Consider the following 22,145-nt stretch of genomic DNA (forward strand, 5'->3'; position numbering starts at 1 on the left):
TGGTCAGTGGTTTGTTTGAAGACTTGCCGCGTTTACCTTCTTCTGCTACATTGGCGGCACTGCTTTTAACATTTATTCATTTTGGTTGGAGTATGGTGACTTGAACCCAACATATTGATATTATGCCAAGAAGATAATGAGACCGCATCTTTGAGATTAATTGAATAGGGAGAATGTTCCCCTTTGGTACTCTTTCACTTTTGGGTTTTACATTTGTGCAAACATAATGATACTGCAACTTGTTTAGCAGAATTCCGGACAAAAGAAGCCAATACCAACCTGGCCTCCTAGGTAAAAAATTTCAGGGTGGTTATTTGCTGGAAAAGTTGAGCCATATTTTCAGGCCATCCTTTTTCTTTTCTTCGCTAAATAATTTGTGAAGAAACTCCATCTGTAAATGCAATCCTACTGATTGGTCGTCGGCTCTTTGTAGAATTTAGCAGGGAGTCCATTCAGAGGAACTGGAAATGGACTATACTGTACTTTGCCGCCCTTGGATCCCACTAGTTCCCATCTGCGAAGGACAATGATAAAATTAAAATTAAGAGCTAAATCCCAAAATATAACATTAAAAAGATTAACAAAAGGGTGCAGCATTAATTAATATATACTACTATTTCATATTGATTGATAGCATAGATGAGCATATTTTTGTTACTGGATGACGTGGCGACCTTGGTGAAGCAAATTGGAGAACCACGAAAAGATGAGTCTAGAGCCTAGACTCGCAAAATGAAAAAAAAAAAAAAAACCCATTACTTTTTTCAAGTTTGTAAATTCAAATACCTTAGAAATTAGTACCATAAATATTATTAAAAAAAAAAAAGAAATTCATTCCACAATTTAAATGAAAACAAAAATTGATCCGTATATATATATTTTTAAAGTGTACGAGGTCGCCATCGTACCTATGCTTGGTCACCAGATGGTGGATCAAAATCAACATCTCCAGTTTGGCGAGGTCATTTCCCGGACAGGCGTGGGCTCCACTGCCAAATGGCATGAAGGTGTTGGGCTTGGGGGCCACCTGAATCAAAGGCCACCGCAAACACAATAAACAAAGTACTGTAGAAGAACAATAATAATAATCTCGAAAAACGAGAACCATCAGTAAAATTTGGTACTCATTAGAAAGAAGAAACAAAAGTAGTGTGATATCTCCAAAATCGGATACCTCAAATCTTGCAGGATCAAAACTTTTGGGGTCCACGAAATGGTCGGGATTGTGATGAATATTTCTGAACAGCGGCATCACCTTCCACCCTTTTGGTATAAGAAATCCTGTTTCAATATGAATCATGCACGAGTTAAGATTTACTATACGTACATCCATATACATGAAAAATTGAAAATACTAGCACTATAATATGATCATTGAGACGAGGAAATAAATCGAGAAGTTTGTATATAACTATATCTATAAATGTATATCACATGGTAAAAAGGTGTGAGTTTGGAACCTCACCATCATATTCTACGTCAGTCACAGCTTCCCTGAAGGTGAATGATATGATGCTAGCCATCCTTAAGCTTTCTAATATTACCTGCCATTCCAATTAGGAGGGTGAATTTTGCTTATCAGAGGATCAGTTCATTAATCTTTCTCTCGAATTGTCACCATGGAGGATAAAGTAATGGGGAGTAGTAATTACCTTGTGTGTCAGCGGCATATTTCTCGTTTGAGCCCATGTCAAGGGTTGCTTTCCTTCTTGATTTAAGGTCCAGACAGCCCTTTGCTCTATCTGCAGCAAGATTTTGGACGAAAAATGAGACCACTGGTATAAAAATAATTGGTCCGCGGCTTTACTGTTTTATTTTACTAGCTAGAGTACTTCTTTTCTTGCCTAGCTAGAAGAGAGGATCAAAATGGTCAGGTATTAATTCACCTTGACAGCTTCTAAAAGTTTCTGGTTATCGTGGAGGTACTTGAGAATCCAGGTTAGGACACTAGCGGTTGTGTCTTGAGCAGCAAACAGCACTCCTATGATGTTGTCAGCGATTTGATCCTCTGTCAAAGTTTGCCCTCTCTCATCTTTGAAGTTGAGCAGGTAACCCAACAGATCTTTATCCAATAGCTTTTTCTGCTTCCTCTCACTGATTATTTCCCTTATGATCTGATTCAACCTTTTCCTTGCCTTGCCATAATTCACCGTGAAAAAGACAAGACGAGTCAGCAAGAAAGCTCCTTTCCAATTAAGGCAGCAACCTGATCTCGAAGAGCTTATCACCACTTACCAATAGAGATTTATGATACGCTGTTCCTGGCAAGTTTGTGGGAAAAGAATTGTACCCTTTATCTACAATGGAATAGTTCTCCTTTAGTGCGTTCTTATACTTGATTTCTAGGTGACCGAAGATAGCAAGGATGCCGACCTCAAAAGATAACTGCGCAAGTTAGATCCACGAAATCGTCATGTCATGTGCGAGGAAAATAATGAAACATATGACAAATTGGAGGTCCCGGAAACCATAAGGTTTGAAGGACCCATCAAGAAAAAACAAATTTCTAAGAGACCCCGTATGAAAATAGTCAAATACTCTAGCTATACTACAATGAACAAGACAACAAAGTCGTCAGGGCACTCTCCAAAAATACCTTCTTCATCTCATGGAATGTGTTGGTGATCAGACCGGACTCCCAAGTTTGCATGCAAGAAATGATTATAGCTTCAATATCAGGAACCAGCTTTCGAAGGGCCTCTGGAGATAACGAGTTATGAACCAGCTTCTTCAAGTGAGTGTGGTAGTTTCCTTCGTGGAAAAACAATGCCCAGGGGCCGATCATCGTCTCTTTACTCCTGGGATAGGTTGGTTTGAACAAGTGAGAATGAGTAACCAACACGAACCGAGAGGCTTCAGGGCTAGCCAACATGATACAAGGGCAGCCAAGTATCTTGGTCTTGAACATATCTCCATATCTGTGCGTAAGAACAAGAAAATCATCAGCTCGTGATCTCTGCAGTTTCTGGCAGCGGGACATAAATTTAAAGGAGGATGTGAAAATCAACTAGTGTTAATAGCTAGCTGAGTCATGCAAACCGTTTTTGCTTCTGAGCAAAGAAAACATTCGGATCTTGGGAGTACAATTGAAGAGTCTCTCCTATGTAAGGCCATCCCATAGAGCCAGGAGGCAACTTTGCTCTTCCTTTGTTTGTTCTCTCCTTGTTCTTCGATAGGCAATAATAAAGAGCAGTAGAGAAAAGGATGAGGATGTATATAAGCGTAGAAACAATATTATCCATACGAGTTCTTTCTCCCTTTGCTCTCCCTTCTGTTCCTCTCCCGTTCTCCAAGCTGCAGTATTCTATGACCAAGCTTTGTTAATTGTGTTTTTCTATCGGAGCTTCAGGGGGTGGATAATGGATGTACTGAGCAACGAAGGTAGTTGCCAAATGATGGCTTAGTCAATGAGAAGGATAGCGAAGGTTTATGGTTTATATAGAAATTGAGGGGCGAGGAGCAGGGGGAAAAGGACGGAGATGGATCTGAATTTAAATAAAGGGGCTTTGCCAAATTTGGGTGAAAAGTCCTCCTAGCTGTTAATATGGCACTGTTGCATTCACAAATAACCCAATGATAAAGAAAGTTTTGGACCACTTTTAAGTTTTACCCTGAGATAAACATGAGCTAACTCCGGAGTTCGGATAGAAAATTTGAGGATGAAAAGCGATCGAGAAAGGAAAGCATAAGCTTTTTTTTTTTTTTTTTGACCTCCTTCTCTAGCTCAACGGATTTTACATTTTTACTTCAGATTCCTTGCAACTATGGTATGTTATTGGAATTTACATATAGAACCATGTAAATAGTATCATTTTAACAGAAATTACACGGTATTATCCTTCATCGAAATTTTGCTAAATACTCTCTTCCAGCAATTAAATGATAAGCAAATTTAGCTCACGAGTAACCGAAAAGTCTAGCACTGGCAGGAGCGGTATTGCCATTGTGGGGGATGACTTCTACTTGCTGTACCATTTACGCCAACGAAAATGTTGTAACCTAGAGCGTGTTTGAATTGAGTAATATTTAAAATAATTATCATAACACTTTTTATATTTGATATATATGAAATAAAATGTGATTGAAAATATACAAATATATGTTAAAAAAACGTGTTTATGATACAAGCAAAATAATATTTTGACAAAAAAAAAATTTGTATCAAAACGCACCAATGTTTGGATGAAAGACTATTTGAAAAGTTTTTTGAAATAACATTCTAGCATTTTTTAATTAAAAAACGTGACATAAAAACTTAAGTAGACAACAAGTTAAAGATGCAAGCAAAAAAATTTATAGATGCTAAGACGTATTATCAATTGAATGTCTCTCTTCAAATCAGAATTAACTTTCCCATTCCCAAAGGGATATGACTAAGGTCATTTGGATTGTGAGTTTTTGAAAATTTTGTAAGAAAAATACACTGTAATGATATTATATATGTGAGATAAAAAATAAATTAAAAAATGTGCAGAGAGAATTTTTTTTATGAAAACTCGCAACCCAAACAAGGTCGTTTATATTTTTCCTCTCATTTATATATCTTATTTGATTGATGATACCAACCGTGGTGAATAAGCTAATAATGTATACTCTTTTATAAGTTGTAACAGCATTAAATTGTTGATGCGAAAAATTACTTGATTTGTGAAGCAAATTTGAAGTCGTTTGACAGTAATTTGGGTACGCTGATGGCAGAAGTGATCCAAAGATGAGTATAATTTTAAACCAGAGCCAACACATTTACAAGTTTAAGTGTTTGAATGCTCAATCCTAACATTAATTTGTTGCTAAAACTAACGTTGATGAATACATAGGGTTTACGCCAAATTGTAGAATACGGAGAGGAGTAAAATGTGAGGTTCCAGCTGATGGGTATTTTGTCTTTTGGCCCCACATTCTCAATGCTTCAGAGTCGGACGACTGGATTTGGTTGATACTTATATGATATGGGGAAATTAAAAAGTTGCGTCTTCGATAAGTTGATTTGAAGTTTCAATGAAACGGTTTAGACCCAAACTGCCTCAATTTCACCATGTCTGTCCCAAGTAATAAAGGTCTGATTTTCACCAATTAAGCATATTTTGCTCAAAACAAATGCTTGACAAGCTGTGACCAAAAGAAGTTAGGGGCTAACATCACGAAAAAATAGGTCTTACTAAAGGCTTATTGTGAACTTATTTAGTTAGAAAAATAGTTAACATGACTATAGTTAAACAATGAATCGAGCTTCCTAGCAAATGAATAACCAGTCGAGCTTTAAGCAAAATCGTAGATTAGCTGTAATACTTGTTTGAAATGTGATAAATGTAAAATAAAAATGATAATTAAATACAAAGTGAAATATTTTTGCAAAAAAAAAAAAAAAACAATACAATCGAGGTCTAAAAATACTGTCAGTGAGAGTTTTAGTGATAATAGAAGAAATTGTAAATAGAAGGTTTTGAATTTAAAACCTCTTACTAGAAAAAATACTTACAGTCAGTTAAACTGATTGTTATTAGGTTTAAATTAATTATGAAGATAGATTGAGAATGGCACGCGTACTTCAAACTATATCAATAAAACCATGATATGGGTAAGCTGAATTAATGTTAAGCCTCTAAAAATAAGTGGTCTGGAGTTTCAATCTCAATCCTACCAACAATATTGTTTGGATAGAGTATTATTTAAAATATTATTTGAAATAATTACTGTAACACTTTTTGTGATGTGATGTATGTGAGGTGGTTGGAAATATAAAAAGATAGATTGAAAAATGTATTTATGATGCAATCGAAATATTATTTGGGATAATTTGCTACCCAATTATAATTGATAGTTTATATCTCGTGAAATTTAGATTCTTGCATTTTCTACCTCTGTCTTGTTAACAAAAATAAAGGGATAATATCAGATACCTCCCCAAATGGTTTCTTATAATATCATACAGTACCTCTTAGGTTTTTAAAATCTTACCTACTTTCTTTGGATTGACATTTCTTATAACATTTTAACCCCTTTTGGGGGAAATGCAAGAAAGTTAAATTTTTTGTTTCAATACTACCCTTATATTATCCTACTTATGAAGCTTACAACAACAATAAAAAATAAAATAAGGTTAAAAAAAAGATGAAAATGTGAGAGGTTATAAATGCAATAATGAGTAATTTTGTACATATACAACAACTATTGCTTAATATAATGCACAATATTTAACAAAAAAAAGCGATATTCCTAGATATATATTTGGTCATTAGATCAATTTTTATTTTTTAAAATTTTGACTTACTTATAAAGTTTTTTTCTATAAGTAGAATTTATATTACGAATCCTATGCATATAGAGATTATTTTAGTTTTTAGCACAACTCAAACTATATCATGTATTTTGACATATTTTCAAAAAAAAATTTATTGACTTCCTTATAACTATCCACGAAATTTTTAAAGGTGTTAATTACTCACCAAATCCTCCTAAGTAGCTAACTTTGACTAGATTTAATTTATCTGAGTCATTTGCGATCCTCCCACAATTTTGATATAGATAAATATGGACTATTATTAGATAACAATTTGCAATCTACATATTTTTGTTTAAAATTTTATTTTATTTGGCTTTTTGGCTAAATAGTTATTAAGGACAAGGGTAATATTGTCAATTTATGACCTTTGATATGAATATTTAGTCTTGTCAAGTTGACAGAGAAGATATGTGAGATTTTAAAAATCTCAAGAGAACTGAGTGATATTATGAAAAACCTTAGATGATGTTATTGAAATGATCTCAAAAATAAAACTACAGCAAAAGGTGAACAAGAGGAAACGTGTTTACTGTATTTTAAAAATAAAATAAAATTTTTGTTCTACCCGATGAGAATGATTCAATTTTACTAATGAAATATGGAGTTAGCATGACATATATAATTGAATAGTGAGTTTCTAATTTAATCTTGTACTATTATTTTGGAGGGAAAAAATATCAAGTTTGATAAAATACTAGATGAAACTTGATAATATTGTGAATATTTAATATCTTTCCCACCGGGTCAGGTAATGGTGATTGGCAATGGCGATGCAATATCATCAAATATGCCTCCCTCATCTCTCGAATCGATCATAAAACTCGTCTTTTAGCAAATGAGGAAGCGATCCTCCGGTTATTCTGGATTCCCGTAAAAATTATCAAGTCGAAGCGGGCAATTAACCAGAAATTTTCTTGCGCCTATTGAATTATAGCAATATCTTTCCGCAAAACCTTTTGCACTTTCATTCTAAGAACCGGTGGACGTATAAATATATACACTGACAGCATATATGTTATCACTTTAAAATTAAAATTATGTGTTATAAATCTATCAGTATTAATGTACACTACAAAATTAATCCAATTTTCAAAAGGCTCTATGTTTTGAATAAGCTCCTTAATTGCACGTGGTATTACACACGCATATTAATACTCCCTCCGTCCCATTTTGTTAGTCTTGTTTTCCTTTTTTGTCTGTACCAAATTGTAGTCCACTTTCCCATTAAGAAATGTAGTAATCTTTCAAATTGTCTAAAATACCCTTATTAAATATCTTGTTATTAATACATTGTTATTAAATACTAACCCACTATATTGAATACATTGAGCTTTTCCAATACATAGATAAATGAAAAGTCTATCTTTGTTATTTATTGGCACTATTGGCGGTAATTGAAACAATCAGGGTGCACTATTGGCGGTAACTGATATTTATTGGCACCATTAGCTGTAACTGATATTAATTGACACTCTTCGTGATTAGCATAAGGGTATTTTAGGAAATTATTAATCTAAATTTATGTTTCCAACCAAATTAATTACACATTCTTAATCTGTGTGAAAAAAAAATCAAGACTAACAAAACTGGACGGAGGGAGTAACTATTACTGTCTCTCGCATTTATATATTTTTCTTAAAATTTAATAATTGAACTACATTATTGGGCAAGACAACAGTCTAGAGTGTCGCAACGCCTTTAATGACGTATCAGAAAGACGGCGCTATAGCGTGGTCATTCATGTGGGAGTGATGGGGACCAGATTGCATCGGCGGTGTAGGAGTAGAGCCCGTAGGATCTCATACGTTCTAGATCAGATGGCGATTACGTGACGTCCTAACTCGTAACTCCCCAGGGACACGAACCTTCGGGAGAATGGGACCGGAGCGGAGAAGCTCTAATAAGCGAGGAGTGGTAATGCGAAGTCCGCTTCAGGTATCAGGTGGTAGGTAGTCGCAATCAGAGAAAGCTGAACACGACACGTGTTGAAATCTCTGTGTTTGATTGCCGCCTCACCAGAATGCACTGGTACTATCGATCCTGTGCGGGCGGGTCTTGACTAGTACATTTATAAATTTTAGGGCAAATTATCCATTTGGCCCTTGAACTTTTAGTTTAAGTAAAATTAAGCCCTCTAACTATTTATAGTCAACTTTTAGCCCTTAAACTTGTAAAATTGGAAACCCGTGGCCCTTTTACCTGGTTTATCCGGTTTTGCAACCGGAAAGAAGGGCATTTTTGTCCGCATCTTTTAAACAAAAATGAACAACTCCATCTTCTTTCCTTTCCCTAACCCAACCAAATAGGCACAGATTTCTAGAGTTCTTAAGCTTCTGCAAATTGGGGAGAACTGAGTCCGACTCTAAGCAAAATTTTTAAAACTGCCCACTCTATTCTCTCCTGGTTTCCTCATATACTCCTTTCCCCCACTAAAAATCGCATCAATTAACCACTCTTCCTTTCCCCTTTCGTCTTGATTTCTCGATCTTCTCCACGAAATCCAACAAAAATTATGTCCAAGATTGTGAAGAAAACCCCAACAAAGTCCATAAAAAATTCGCGCCACCATCACCACAGCCACCAACACCGAAAAAATCCCCCGTAAAGAATGCCTCCGCCGCTGCTTTAGTGGTGCTTGCGTCGATTAACAAGTCCATTTACACTTGCCACCACCGCCTCATCAAGATTTTTTCCAAATTAGCGCGCATTTCAACTCCAATTAAGAAGAAGAGCCCAAGAAAATAGGGGTATCAGTTACTTCAAAAGGGTTCTGAAGATCCCAAAAGTAGCATCAGAAGAGCTCTGTTTGATGACGAAAAAAGTTCTGCACTTCCACCACTGGTTTCGCCAGAGAAAAACACTGTCTTTCTTGATTTGGACAAGACTCTAGTGCATTCCCAGCCGGGCCCTGCTCTAGAAAAGTATGATTTCATAGTTAGGCTGGTGATAGATGGAGAAAGAGTGAATTTCTTCGTGTTAAAGAGGCCATTTATGGAAGAATTTTTGGAGTTCCTGAGTAATAAATTTGAGATTGTGGTGTTCACAGCTGGAATTGAGGAGTATGCTTCCTCCTTGAATTTAGCAGATTTGGTGGCGGAGGAGGAGGAGGAGGAGTCCTTGCTGTCATTGTGGGAGAGTTGTTGGGGGGCAGCGGCAGCTTTATTAGAAGAGGAAGAAGAAGAAAAGGGAGAGTAATTAATCAAACCCCAGACCTGCAAGAAATCAAAAACCCCCGCGAATGGAGCCGACGTCTCCAACGATGGTCTTGCGGACTTCAGAAAAAGTGATTTTTTTTGTTGGGGGAGGGGGGGAAGGAGGGGTTGTCCCTGAATCTTTGAATGATGGCATTACTGTAGTATTTGTAAGTCTTGGGGTTCTTGGAGGCTGATCTTCCGTCGATGGCAGGTTGGGTTAGGGAAAGGGAAGAAGATAGAGCTGTTCACTTTTTGCTTAGAATATACGGACAAAAATGCCCTCCTTTAAAGCATATTGCCATTCGTGTGATTTAATTTTTCAGTTGCAAAACCGGATAAACCAGGTAAAAGGGCCACGGGTTTCCAATTTTACAAGTTTAAGGGCTAAAAGTTGACTATAAATAGTTAGAGGGCTTAATTTTACTTAAACTAAAAGTTCAAGGGTCAAATGGATAATTTGCCCTAAATTTTAAGGCACAGGCGTGATGGCACAGGAGTCTTCTGTTTTGGCAAGTCGTCGGCTCCTCGTTTCACTATTCTTGCCCTGTTCGAAGGGCGCCAAAACATCCCTCTGCCTGCATTTGTCTAAATCTTTTTGCTACTTCAAGTAGTTTTTTTCTTTTTCTTTTTCTTTTCTGGTCGGCTTTCTCTTTTCTCTTTCTTTCTTCCACTTTTGGGTCGATGTCGGTGTTTCAGGTAAATAAAGAGAGATTTTCTGATTGTGTTTTTTTACGCAAATGACAGAATATCATAACAAGTACAGGATTAAATTATCAAATCAGGATGACGCTGGATTGTGTTAAATGTAGTATCTGTGGAAGATCACACAATTATTTGTTTAGGCATAAAATGCATTACTTACAATCAATCTACGATATATATAATTTAATAACATTATAATTGGGCTTGTTCTCAGTTGTTCTAGATTTTGCAAAATTGATTATCAAAAGTGATTATAGAATATAATCAGAATCAGCAAATTCTAGTTTGTTTGGATACAGTAGTATTATTTGAAATAATTACTGTATCACTTTTTGATCACTTTTTGTGATATGATATATGTGAGATCAAAAAGTGATTTGGAATATAAAAAGGTGGATTGGAAAATATGTTTATGATGCAAACAAAATATTATTTGACATAATTTGCTATCCAAACACTTATTCTGTTTTTTGAATGATTATACGAATGCTAACTTTTTTGGCTGTTAAAAATCTGTAATCTGAATATAAGAGCAAATGAGAACATCTCAATTACTAATTATTCATAACCAAAATCTATATTTAGTTAAAATAATCAACCGAGAACAAGCTTAGAGAGAATAATCAAAATCAATAAAAGTTACTCTTTGGTTGATTATGAATTTTAGTTTTTCTAGTTATTAAAAAGCTATAATCTGAACAACAAAAGTAAAAGAGATGTGGGGTTGCACCTTACAAGCTGACTTGCTAATAAATGAATTCACCACTGCCGTTGGCTTTTTCATGGGATGTTTGTGGGGTTGCAGGCCATCAGATGCAGTGCCTTAGAAACCGCTAACGTACGAAGGCAAATAAAATCTTTCGCCCATGATTAGAAGCGGTATCGCATCTAAAACTCAGTTTTACGGTGGTATTTGTGAATGACTGTTCCTACATGAGATAAGAATTACATGTTTCAGTTTTAATGCAATTGAGAAAGTGTAACGAAAAAAAAAAGAACCAAAATCAACCTGGCGCCTCTAGGAAATATTTTGTAGATTCTTTTCTTTATAACTCAACAACTGAAACTGAAGGGGTAGTTGAATGACAGTGCATTGTACTTATGGCCGTAGAGTTTTGTCAGTCCATCACCGTGCACTGGATCTCAACTCAAGGATGTTCAGCTTTAAAGGTTGCTGATTTTTGCTGGTGCCCCTCCCAAAAATTCGCAAGCTTTAGGTTTTCTTTTCTATTCACATATGATTGGATTTTTGACACAAAGATTTGCAGGAAAGTACCACATGTTGTAAATTTAACAATGTTCAAGACGATAGGACATTAACATTCACTGAAGAATAACATTTCTGGGTCGTATTGCTTTTCTGAAATTATTGTCATTGTTACTAGGTGATATTATTGGCTCTCTCTCCCACTACGTGAACTAAAAAGTCTAATAACACCCAACACTAGTATCAAAGTTCGATGTACAACGCCGTCTTCCAATAAGTTATTAGGTGACATTGGTTCTCTCTCGCACTCCATGAACTAGAGAGTTCAACAACACCCAACACTACTATAAACGTTTGGTTACAACTAGCGCTGCAAACGAGCCGAGTCGAGTCGAGTTTTGAGCTAATCGAGCCGAGTCTCGACTAAATTTTACTAAACTCGAGCTCGACGAGCCGGCAATTTTCAAGCTCGAGCTCGACTCGAATCAAGTCGAGCCGAGCTCGAGCTCGAAAAAAATAAAAAATAATTATTTTATTTTTTAAAAAATAAATAAAATAATTTTTTTTCTTAATAAATAATAAAATATTAAGGATATATACGTAATTTTACTATGAAAATAAAAAATAAAAAAATATATATATAATATACGTAATTTTATTATTAAATAAAAAATATATATATATATATATATATACTCAAGCTCGTGAGCCGGCTCGCGAGCTAACGAGCTTAATATTCTGAGCTCGAGTTTGGCTCGAGCTCGACTCGAGCCGTTCGCGAGCGGCTCGATTCGTTTGCAGCCCTAGTTACAACACCTTCTTCCAATAAATACTCGGATGGAAAATTGATGATTTTATCCAACCTAGGACTTGATGTGTGAGTTGGAGGGAGGGGGGATTGTTGAATTTATTTCCCATCAATTCCAGGTAGTAACAATGTGCTACTTATTAATAAGTACGAGGGAAAGTCTGTTTGGAAAGTCATTTTCCGTCAAAAAATTGCTACGTTTTCCGTGAATACATTTCTCTATCACTTTTTTACCTCACATACATCAAATCGCTACAGTAATTTTTTTACAAAAAATCCAGAAAAATGCAATCCAAACACAACTATAATAGTTCTTTGAGCCATTTTTTTACAGTGAGAAAACTTAATAGCACCCAATAGTTGTCCAAAATTTTACTAACATCAAGTTGTCTAAAAAATCTTACTAACATCACGAACCGACTGATGGTGGTGATACATTTTTTTGCACTTCTACTTTACAAGTTAACAAGAGGTTCTTTTGTTTATCCCACTCAGAATTCTTCTAACGATTTCTTCTTTCTTGTTTCAAAGTTGGTATCACTAATGTGTAGAGGTGATATATGACAGCATTTTCATCACAAATTTGAACTAATTTTAAATTTTGATATAATAAATCAATGTAATAATACTCCAAATATGAAAGATAGAACTCGAGTTGAAGCCTGCATTGGAGATTGAAACCATGAAAGCTCGACTTGGAATGTCCATCCATATGGAGCCAAGCTTGAAGAAAACTAGAAGTCTATAATATGTATGCTCAGCTCAGGCAACAAACTTAGCCAACATTCTTTTTTCTATCAGGTTACAATTTTCGGCAAACATCCTCCATTTATATTTATTTCTTTCCCTCGTATAAGTTTCATAGACCATAATGTTACGCATGTCAACAGTAAGATCCCAATTTAAACCTCCCTTAAGGTATGAATTTGGCATCTTCATTTTGGGTACACATTTCGCAATTCTCTTGCAAGTCTCACTTGGAATAATACCACATGTTTTTTCTCCATTAGTCAGAGGAAAAAAAAAAAAGAAAAAAGATGTCGGATCTCCATCAGCATCTTCTATTCTTTATACAATCATGCATGGACAAGAAAGTTTTCCGATGAGCACATACAACTTGTAACCATGTGGCTACTTCAGTCCCAACGATCGAGGGTCTTACTCATGTCATTCAACCCCAGTGTCTTGTAAGACATAGGAGATGGAAAAGAAACAGGAAAAATGTAAAAGGTCCAGATAAGGTCAACCAACTTATCACTAACTTTATAAGCATCAAATTGATATAGTCCAACTGGGCTCTTGTGATGGGAACACCTGCATAACGAGTCCTTCTGGTGGAAAATTCTCAACTATCTCGCGGTGACGAGGCATATCCAAAATCTGTTGTCATTATTGTCTCGCTTGAACTGCTTTGTTGCTTGATGGATATGACCACTAAAAGAAAACAAAAATGTACACGTAACTTGCTTCCCAATATTCTGCAATGCAACTTTTCAAAGAAAAACTGAAAAAGTTTAGTCCATCATAGAGAAGATGATGCCCACTTTGTAGTTCTTGGCACTATAGCCACTGTCAATTCTAGGCGACTGTGTTCTTCACGTTGCTGCGTTGCACCAATCTTCCACGGTTTTCCGAATCTTGTTTTCGTTTTCTCTTGCTTGCAGTTATATGTACTTTTCATGTTTATTTATTTATAAAAAATCATATAATTTCATTCATGAGATCAGCAGTAATGATAGAAAATACATTATCAGACATGTTAGAAAAACAACAACAAAATTTCTATGACTTACATACACACCAGATTTGAGAAATATTAATTACATAATGAATCTCCAATCTATTTCAGATGATATCAATCTCTTTGAACCCAATAGAGAAACATCTGTGCATGTCTTCTCTTACTTGATTTACCGTTTAACTGTTTCAAATCCATACATCAAGTTGAGATCTCAGAAATTTCAAATTTAGTAAACAACTTTGAAAGATTGAAACTTGACAAAGAAAAAAAAAACGTAAACTACAAGTAAATTCTCGCTAAAAATCCTAAAAGAGAAGATTCTCTCACTTTAAAAAAATGACCCTTAAAAAACTCTAGGAGTAAGAAGTCTCTTATTAAGAAACCCTAAATACCGGAAACTCTCATTAGAAAAACTTTAGCAGATTCTCTCACTAGAAAGTCCTAGAAAAGTATACGAGAAATCTTAGGAGAGAAGGATTTGGTGCTTTAGAATATTGAATGGCTAGAAAGTCATGAATTCTGCTTTTGTAGGAGCAACACTCTTCATGTTCTTAAGGTGTCGGGATTTTATCGTCCGTTTCGAAATTCAGTTTCGGGGTTTTATCTGTTATCCTTATCCAAAATGAGCAATTGAATGTCAATTTGTTGGTAGGAAGCTACGTGTGCACATTTTTTACGGTTTAAAAAAAAAAAAAAAGGGAAAATCCTATTCTGAGCCACAATTTATAAAATAGAAATAAATTAAATGATATATAGTTCAACTCTCCTTGATTTTTAGACATCTCATATTTGCATCTATCTATCGCATAGGCATATCATCTTTTAAAATCATTTTTCCTAAGTAGACTCTAAAAGCAAGCGTGACACAAAGTTAAAAACTAGTGATGCAACATGAATAATGATATTTCTATATATACCACATCACATCTATTTAGTTGCCACCAAAATTCTTTTTTAACACAAAATGTACCAAGTAAATTGAACAAGTGTTCGTGGGCAAAGTCGCAGCAATGATGATCCGGAATGTTTTCCCACGAAACAAAAAAAGGGAGTGTTGCTCCGAGTTCCAGATACCCAGAATTGTACTCGTAACCCTATCGGCCTATATTAGCCAAACAAAAGTGGAGTGAGTATAAAATAAAATAAACTTTGAGACTCCTTGGGATTCCCGAAAATACGGCAGACAGTTTGGGGCTCTGACTCCCTCCAATCATGCTGTACACCCTGCAGCTTTTTTTGAGGCTTTGGCAATCATTGAGATGGACAACGTTTGTGAAGCAAAAAATGTCCATTACGTAGACAAATTCATCGGGACATCCATTCTAGAAATGATTTAGACAAAAAAGAATCCAGTTGGAAACGTACAAACACTAAACTCTTTTGTCTAGCAAGAAGCCGACGACGTTAGAAATCATGCAAATCAATTTTGATTGCACTGAACCACTCAGCTTAGATTCCTCTGCGGATTAAGATTCTTCTTTTTGGATAGTAGATTAGAGGTTCGAACTCTATCACTGCAGTGAAAAAAATTCATTCAAAATAGGTGTCAAAACACCCCTTCGATCTAATAAGTTCTTATACCTATTAGTCCCTTGTGTACAGTGTTTTTAGCCTCTTCTCTCCCTGGATTAGGATTAGATTATTAAGTTATAAAAATGTTATCAGTACCGTAAAAAAAAAGAACTTTAATTGCGCGCTGCACCAACGTAAAGTAGCCAGCAATTTGGATTAAAGAATTCTAATTTGGCTTCGTAACGTCTCATTTCCTATTCATGTCAATGAATTACAGCAGCCCCCTTTTTTTAAAAAAAATAAAAATAAAAATAAGCTGCTTCTGCTCAAGAAGTGTAAACATGGAGTATCGTAACCAAAAATAGTATGTGCAAGTATATCATGTGGTGTACGTGTACTGTATTTGTCCATAAATGGATTTGCAATTTAAGGACAAGTCCACAGTGAAATTCAAATACAGGCTTAAACATTTAAGAATTGGTATATAGTAGTAATTCTTTTCAACCTTTGAATGTGATACATATATATATATATATAGACACACACACACATAACCTTTATTCACATTTGCAAAAAAATTCCTTTTACCACACACCAGATGTGTGTATCTATTTGTTGGTATTAACAAAAAAAAAAGTCACAATTATATTATCCACGTGAGAAAATTTCAACTAAAATTTTGAGCTCTTTTTTTTTTCCCCCTTTTAAGGAGGGGAAGAGTTGAATTTAAGAAGCTGGTAATGAAACTAGAAATCGGAATCCAGGGCCTCTGAGTGTTAGTAACTTAACCTCAACTGCAAGAGCTGGAAATGCATAATGTATCCATTTCCGGGAAGAAAAAGGCTGCGAGTCTCTAAATTTTGGTAGCCCTTTTGGGGCTGAAAAGGAAAAGTTTGTCGGCCGTCGACGAATTGTACGCACAACCGTTTATCGAACTGCACAACGGTTCATGAGCAGTTCAGCAATTAATGTCATTTTATGTATGTACTCCTCGTACGGACTCCTACCATCCTAACAGCTAGCAGTTACTCTAAACCAGCTTCATATTGTAGTTTCATTTAATATAACCCCTTAGACCCCCTGGTGGGTACACATATTTCTGGTAGATTCAGGATCATATTCTGTTTAAATGAAGCTTCAACATTTTCATTAAATCTGGCCTCTTCTTGTACATAAATTATAAAGTGAGGTACTCCAGCTTCCATTGTAAGAGCAACCCTGCTTTGCGACAATAAATAGTCGACATGTTCTATCAAACTAATGAAAAAGACTACAAATAGTAGTGTCTCGGCTACTACTCCGCTTGTTTCTCCAACTAAGAATGAACATGACATATATCATCATCAGTCAAATACACTGAATTGCTATATTAAAATGTGGAGACTAAGCAGCAGCCCAATACGAAATAGCTGCTGGAGATCTTAATATCTTAAACATACTTGCCTCTATATTTTGGCTTTGATTCCTTGCTGAATTTTGTGCCCCCTGCAGCATTAAGCTGCATGTCAAGCGGACTAAAGACGGCTGAATGAAGATTGCCATCTTCCAACCACTTGAGATGGTTTTCCCTGAACTCCAAATGTTTGATTCTAGCTGCCTCTGCAATGTCATCTGTATATGGCGCAATCTTCACCATGGTTAACAACACGCGACTGTACCTGAAGCTTAGGATCTGCTCACAGCTTGCAACCATTTTCAAACATGGGTGCTCAGGAAAACTGGTATCAATTGTGTCTTCCTCTCTCAGTACAGGATAGAAGTACACAAGCCTTCCACCCATTACAAGCATCCTAGCAGCAAGGTCAAGCAAGTCGTGTACACACTCCACTAAGCTGTAAGGAGCAGTGGAAGGTATGTGGTCATTCCTTTTGTCATCAGGAACTGTATACGGGCCCACTACCCCTTTCAAAAGCTTTCTGCCACCAGATTTACGGCCCCCAGCACGAACTCCATAAGGAGGATCACATATTATACAATCAAACACCTAAAAGAAGCACAACGAAATTCATAAACCATGCAGGCAAAGAACATGCCCAAACACAATCACGGGCATACAAGTCTAACGAATGAAAAATGCTGTGCATAAACGTACAGGCAGGAGCTTCTTTGTTTTTTTCTTTTTTAATGCCAAACTCCAAGGCGACCAGCTACTAGGTTCTATTACTAGGACCACCCTACTACACAGGGAAACCCTATTCCATTTAGCTCAGACATAGGATATAATACAATTCCATTGTCCCTGCCAAATAAAGCTATCTTACTTCTTGTATTCATAAATCTTGACTAAAAGCAAGAGAATGCATTCACAAGTTAATACAACTCCTCTGCTTCAAAATAGCAGTGGATGGCAGATATTTTAACTCTACATCTGAGACTTTACCACCAAGAGAAAAATGTTTTGTTCATTGTCTGCTATCCAGGTAATGATGGAAGAGAATTTAGTCTTCTCTATAATGCTGGAGGGATAGAAGGACATGAGAAGTTTAGCCATGACAAAGACTACCAGCCTTAGCATGTTCTTAGGACTTGTGGGTCAAGAGGAAAACAAAAGATTTTAAGGATAAAATGTCACATGAAAGTCCTTGCTTAATCTATTCCAGGAGTAAGCAGTTCATCCCACACAGTTATTGATATGCTGGTGGACTACAGTGGTACATTTTAAGCTAATCCTTGTACCAGATTTGTTTCAAGCTTTTTTTAACTGGAGAAGGGGGAAAAACTGTCATTTATTGTCCTTGACCAGGATTACTTACCTCCTTTAGTCCAGGACGCCAAGGCGGGAGGTTGTTGTCTGCCCTCAACAGAGAAATTGGCATGGGCAATCCATACTGCCACGAAAGCCATATAGATGAGCACTACTTTGTAAGTATTCACAAAAAAAATGTTGAAGTATAAAGTTTCACTGCATAAAACAAGATAAAAATAATAATCATAATAATAGAAAGTCAATTTCCGTATCTTAACCTGTTTGAAATTGGTCCAGACATTACAATCAGGACCACGACCATCACGAACTACGCGAATATCGATATCTGCACCCTGAGAAATTCACATTAATGGCACGCAAAAGCAAAAGAAATCTTAATGTTTTCAACCAAATGTAAGGTATCCAACCAGAAATGTTATGTGAAACAAAGCCTAGTAACAGAAGTTTTAGTGCACATAAAATCACACACCATTGTCATTGCTCCAAAATGAGCTGCAGCAATCAGGATGCTTCCAGTACCAACAAAAGGATCATAGACAAGTTTCCCAGTTTTGGCCTGTGCTTGATTGGCCATCAGGAAAGCCATCTCTGCATCCATGGCTGTGGGACCAAGGTAAGTGCGGCTTTTTAATTGGTAAGTTGGCAGAAGCTTCCTATCTGCAGCCCCAATCTCTCGACCAAAAAAAATTCTTCTGCAGACAATGGGAGGAAGCCCATTGTTAGATCCGTAATTATCAGTTTCCATGAGCCAGAACTTGTGATCAGGGTGGCTTAGATTGACCTGGCCCTGTAAGAACCAAGGTCACTTAGCATCTGCTAACAACAGGAACTATCACCAAAAAAAAAAAAAGAGGAACAAAGTTGGCAACTTCTATGAACAATGATCCTTTCACCACATTAAGAGGGACTATGCAAAGATCTGTACGTATGTCCAAAGATGACAGTTACCTTTACAGGTCTCACAATTACCACCATAGCTTAATGCAGAAAAAGAAACACAAAAGTAATGCTAGACCAAGAAAATTTTATGTACTTGCTGGTACCCACTATCATACCCTTCTTTCCCAAAACATTAGAGAAACAAGATAGGAAAGTTATCAGTACATCGAGATTCTTAAAGGCAAAACAGAGCAATTTATCCAAGATTGGTGTATCAACGAAACAGAAGAGAAAGTAAGACCATGGAGCAGATGAAACACCTGAAACTCAATTTCAGACACAAGACTGCATGAGACTTTTCCTTTTAACCTGAAACTGCAATAGTCAAAAAGTAGCACCCAGCACCACTTTGCAAGATATTAGAACACCTACCCACTTTTAAATACTAAAATTTACTTTGCAATTCCAATCAATCAGGAATACACTTTGTGAAACCAAAATTCCTAAAATAACTTTGACATCATACTCATGATGGGGGGAAATGCATTATGTTGTGCCCCTAATAATGAGACAATCAGAAAGGGATACACAGATACAGCTTCACAACTGTTTGGCATATGGGGAGGCAACCTTGCGGACTTATCAATGTTGGAGATTTTATAATGTCTGAGTTCCTTTCACATTGTTCTTACAAGTTACGATTTTCAGACAAGGAAGGCAAAAAGGAAAAAGGAATTTTAAGAAAACAAAAAAGATATCATAAATAGCTATAATCTTATCTTCCAACAGGAAGCATGCAGAAGTAAGGCTAGTTCAGAGAACCAAAAAAAATTCGTAGCATAGTCTACCATCTATCAAAATAATCCAAATTAAAAGCCATGCAAGGTATCATCTGACATGAACAACAGATAATCTAAGCAACAGAAAAAGGAGAGGATCAGATCTTTATACAAATAGAAAAAGGAGATAACCAAACCTTAAATGGAATGTAAGAGAGCTGTTGAATACGATCATTCTGCTCTTGAAAGCTAACAACTTTCCCAAAACTGTCCACAGTAATCTTGAATGTGCTTCCAGATGTAAGGTATGGCAACTTCTGCTCATCTGGACAACTTTTTATAGCCTCTTCCAGCTCCTCAAAGCTACTTCCTTCACCCCAGAGCTCATAAATCCCTTTTACAAGAATGCCTAAACATCCAAGACTTCAATTCGTCATATACTCATTCACGCTTCAAGGTGACTATTGACAATAAGGAAATAATTGTGTTGAATCAGAGGAAAATCTAAATTGAGCTCCAACCAAAAGGAAAAATGGATATTTATGGAAAATTCTGATCTGAGTAAATGTCTAGTTAAACAATCCCAAGATATAACATGATTTTCAACTTCCTTAACAATCACGGTTAACTCCTTCAAATGGAGTAAATATTCTCTGCTTTTACGCAAGAAATGAGAAGCATGCAAGGATACGGATATTAAATTGCATATATGACAAGAATGATGAGGCGCATATAACAATCCAGAACAAAGATTATCAACGAATTAGCTGTAGGGGCTGTTGTCAACTAGCATATTAACATTTGTCTGGACACCGTGCTTCTCTACAACCTAAATGAAGATCTATAAAAACTCGGCAGTACCCATAACCAATTGAAAAGAAAAATTTTAGTCTAATTTTCTTTAGCTATAAAACTTACTCTTCTTCTTAAAAGCAAGCTAACAAAAACATACCCTCCACTGCAAACAACATATTATGAGGAGAATATATTCAAGCGCAACAGCTATTACAGCCACTTCAGTTTAAGCAGCAAGATTCAGTATTCTTTTCCCCTTCTACTACGAGAAGGCCCCAAAGAAAAAACACAATAAATTATCAAAATAACAAAAATAATTGGAGGTAAATATAGTAAATAATAAACAAAAGAATGTATTAGACAAACAAAAGGAGATCCCTTGTTGCTTACTTCTATTGGCTATATTGCAGGCGATTTGTTCAGATGGAAGATTAACAAAATGGAAGGGAGAATCAGGGTGGTGGTCCTCTGGAAGCCTCCACTCAAGCGACTTCGATTGTGGGTCGGTTTCTTTATCAAAGGCCCCAAAGAGGTCTGCTAGAGATTCCACCTCCGGCCTTCTGTAGTCCAGCAACCTGTGGTAAAATACGCATAGATACCACATTATTTTGTGCTTCCTTTTCTTTTGCTAACTTTTATTTTTCGCAGAGATAGTAGGACAGAGTGGTGGTCGCCCAAGTTGTTAACAGCGGACGGCGGCTGCCGGATGGCGGCGGAGGAGCTGTACTACTCCTCCAGAAGTGAGGTGTTCCGATACCAAAATCCAAAACCCAAAACGCCAAAGCCCTGCCACCGCGCAAGGATGTTCCGCTAATAAGTTTAGTCACACGTTCTTTTCTAAGTTAAATTAAAAATATGTGGGGGACTCCAATTTTTGGCATCAAAATATAACTGGTTTTTATTAATCGAAAGTGTTGCGACGTTAAAAATTCAAATTAAGTTATACTACATAAATATTTTTTATTGAATTTGACCTTCAAAATGTCAATTCAGTTGGAATTAAGAATTTATATTGAATGCAGCAACGTTCAAGAAATCTCATTCAAGTTAAAATTAAGAACTTGTACGGACTGTGAATCTCAAAAAATTAAATTCAGTTAAATTTGAAATTTTGTTTTGAATGCAAATTCAAAAAATTAAATTAAATCAAACATAAAAACTTTTTACTGGATGTGGTGTTCAAAATAACTACGTTGGTTAAGTTAAGATTTTGTAATCAGTGTGGTGTCCAAGAAATTATATTCAGTTAATAAAAAATTTTGTCGTAAACATGACTTTTAACGGATCAAATTAAGTTAAATTCAAAATTTTGTATTGAATTCAAGTTTAAAAGATCAGGTTAAACCTAAAAATTTTTGTCGAATGTGACCTTCACAATATCAAATTTATTTAACATCAAGAATTTCGTAGTAAGTGTGACTTTCAACAAATCAAATTCAATTAAATTCAAAGTTTTGTACTAAATCTCTTTTGCTTTTTTGCAGGTGTTTGCATCCATATGCTTATTATTGTACACACGCATTCAAAAATCTGTACGT

At 35.9% G+C, this 22,145-nt stretch overlaps 2 protein-coding genes and 1 pseudogene across 2 annotated transcripts; 1 reads left to right on the forward strand and 2 right to left on the reverse strand.

Annotated features, from left to right (window-relative positions):
- Positions 1–114: 114 nt before the first annotated feature.
- LOC113762474 (abscisic acid 8'-hydroxylase 4) lies at positions 115–3,387 on the reverse strand. The gene is made up of 9 exons (XM_027305937.1): positions 3,040–3,387; positions 2,597–2,918; positions 2,236–2,385; positions 1,887–2,135; positions 1,653–1,742; positions 1,466–1,544; positions 1,175–1,281; positions 909–1,027; positions 115–514 (listed from the first exon to the last, which is right to left on the reverse strand). Exons 1-9 carry the CDS (start codon positions 3,240–3,242, stop codon positions 406–408), a joined length of 1,428 nt encoding a protein of 475 aa, XP_027161738.1. The 5' UTR covers positions 3,243–3,387; the 3' UTR covers positions 115–405.
- A 5,341-nt stretch (positions 3,388–8,728) lies between these two features.
- On the forward strand, positions 8,729–9,478 carry LOC113759126 (annotated as a pseudogene).
- A 7,175-nt stretch (positions 9,479–16,653) lies between these two features.
- Positions 16,654–21,403, reverse strand: LOC113763817 (tRNA (guanine(10)-N2)-methyltransferase homolog). Its single transcript, XM_027307764.1, has 6 exons — positions 20,998–21,403; positions 20,010–20,221; positions 18,624–18,941; positions 18,412–18,486; positions 18,201–18,275; positions 16,654–17,431 (listed from the first exon to the last, which is right to left on the reverse strand). Exons 1-6 carry the CDS (start codon positions 21,209–21,211, stop codon positions 16,877–16,879), a joined length of 1,449 nt encoding a protein of 482 aa, XP_027163565.1. The 5' UTR covers positions 21,212–21,403; the 3' UTR covers positions 16,654–16,876.
- Positions 21,404–22,145: the final 742 nt, after the last annotated feature.

Source organism: Coffea eugenioides, chromosome 2, assembly GCF_003713205.1.
Source record: "Coffea eugenioides isolate CCC68of chromosome 2, Ceug_1.0, whole genome shotgun sequence".
Lineage (NCBI taxonomy): Eukaryota > Viridiplantae > Streptophyta > Magnoliopsida > Gentianales > Rubiaceae > Coffea > Coffea eugenioides.

Coding starts and splice junctions, on each gene's coding strand:
- LOC113762474 (XM_027305937.1), bottom strand. CDS start 3,242: ATGGATAATATTGTTTCTACGCTTATATACATCCTCATCCTTTTCTCT. Junction 2,386..2,596: donor CATTCCATGAGATGAAGAAG/GTATTTTTGGAG, acceptor TAACTTGCGCAG/TTATCTTTTGAGGTCGGCAT. Junction 2,136..2,235: donor CGTATCATAAATCTCTATTG/GTAAGTGGTGAT, acceptor AATTATGGCAAG/GCAAGGAAAAGGTTGAATCA.
- LOC113763817 (XM_027307764.1), bottom strand. CDS start 21,211: ATGTGGTATCTATGCGTATTTTACCACAGGTTGCTGGACTACAGAAGG. Junction 18,487..18,623: donor ATTTTGGAGCAATGACAATG/GTGTGTGATTTT, acceptor TGAATTTCTCAG/GGTGCAGATATCGATATTCG. Junction 18,276..18,411: donor TCTGGACCAATTTCAAACAG/GTTAAGATACGG, acceptor CTTTCGTGGCAG/TATGGATTGCCCATGCCAAT.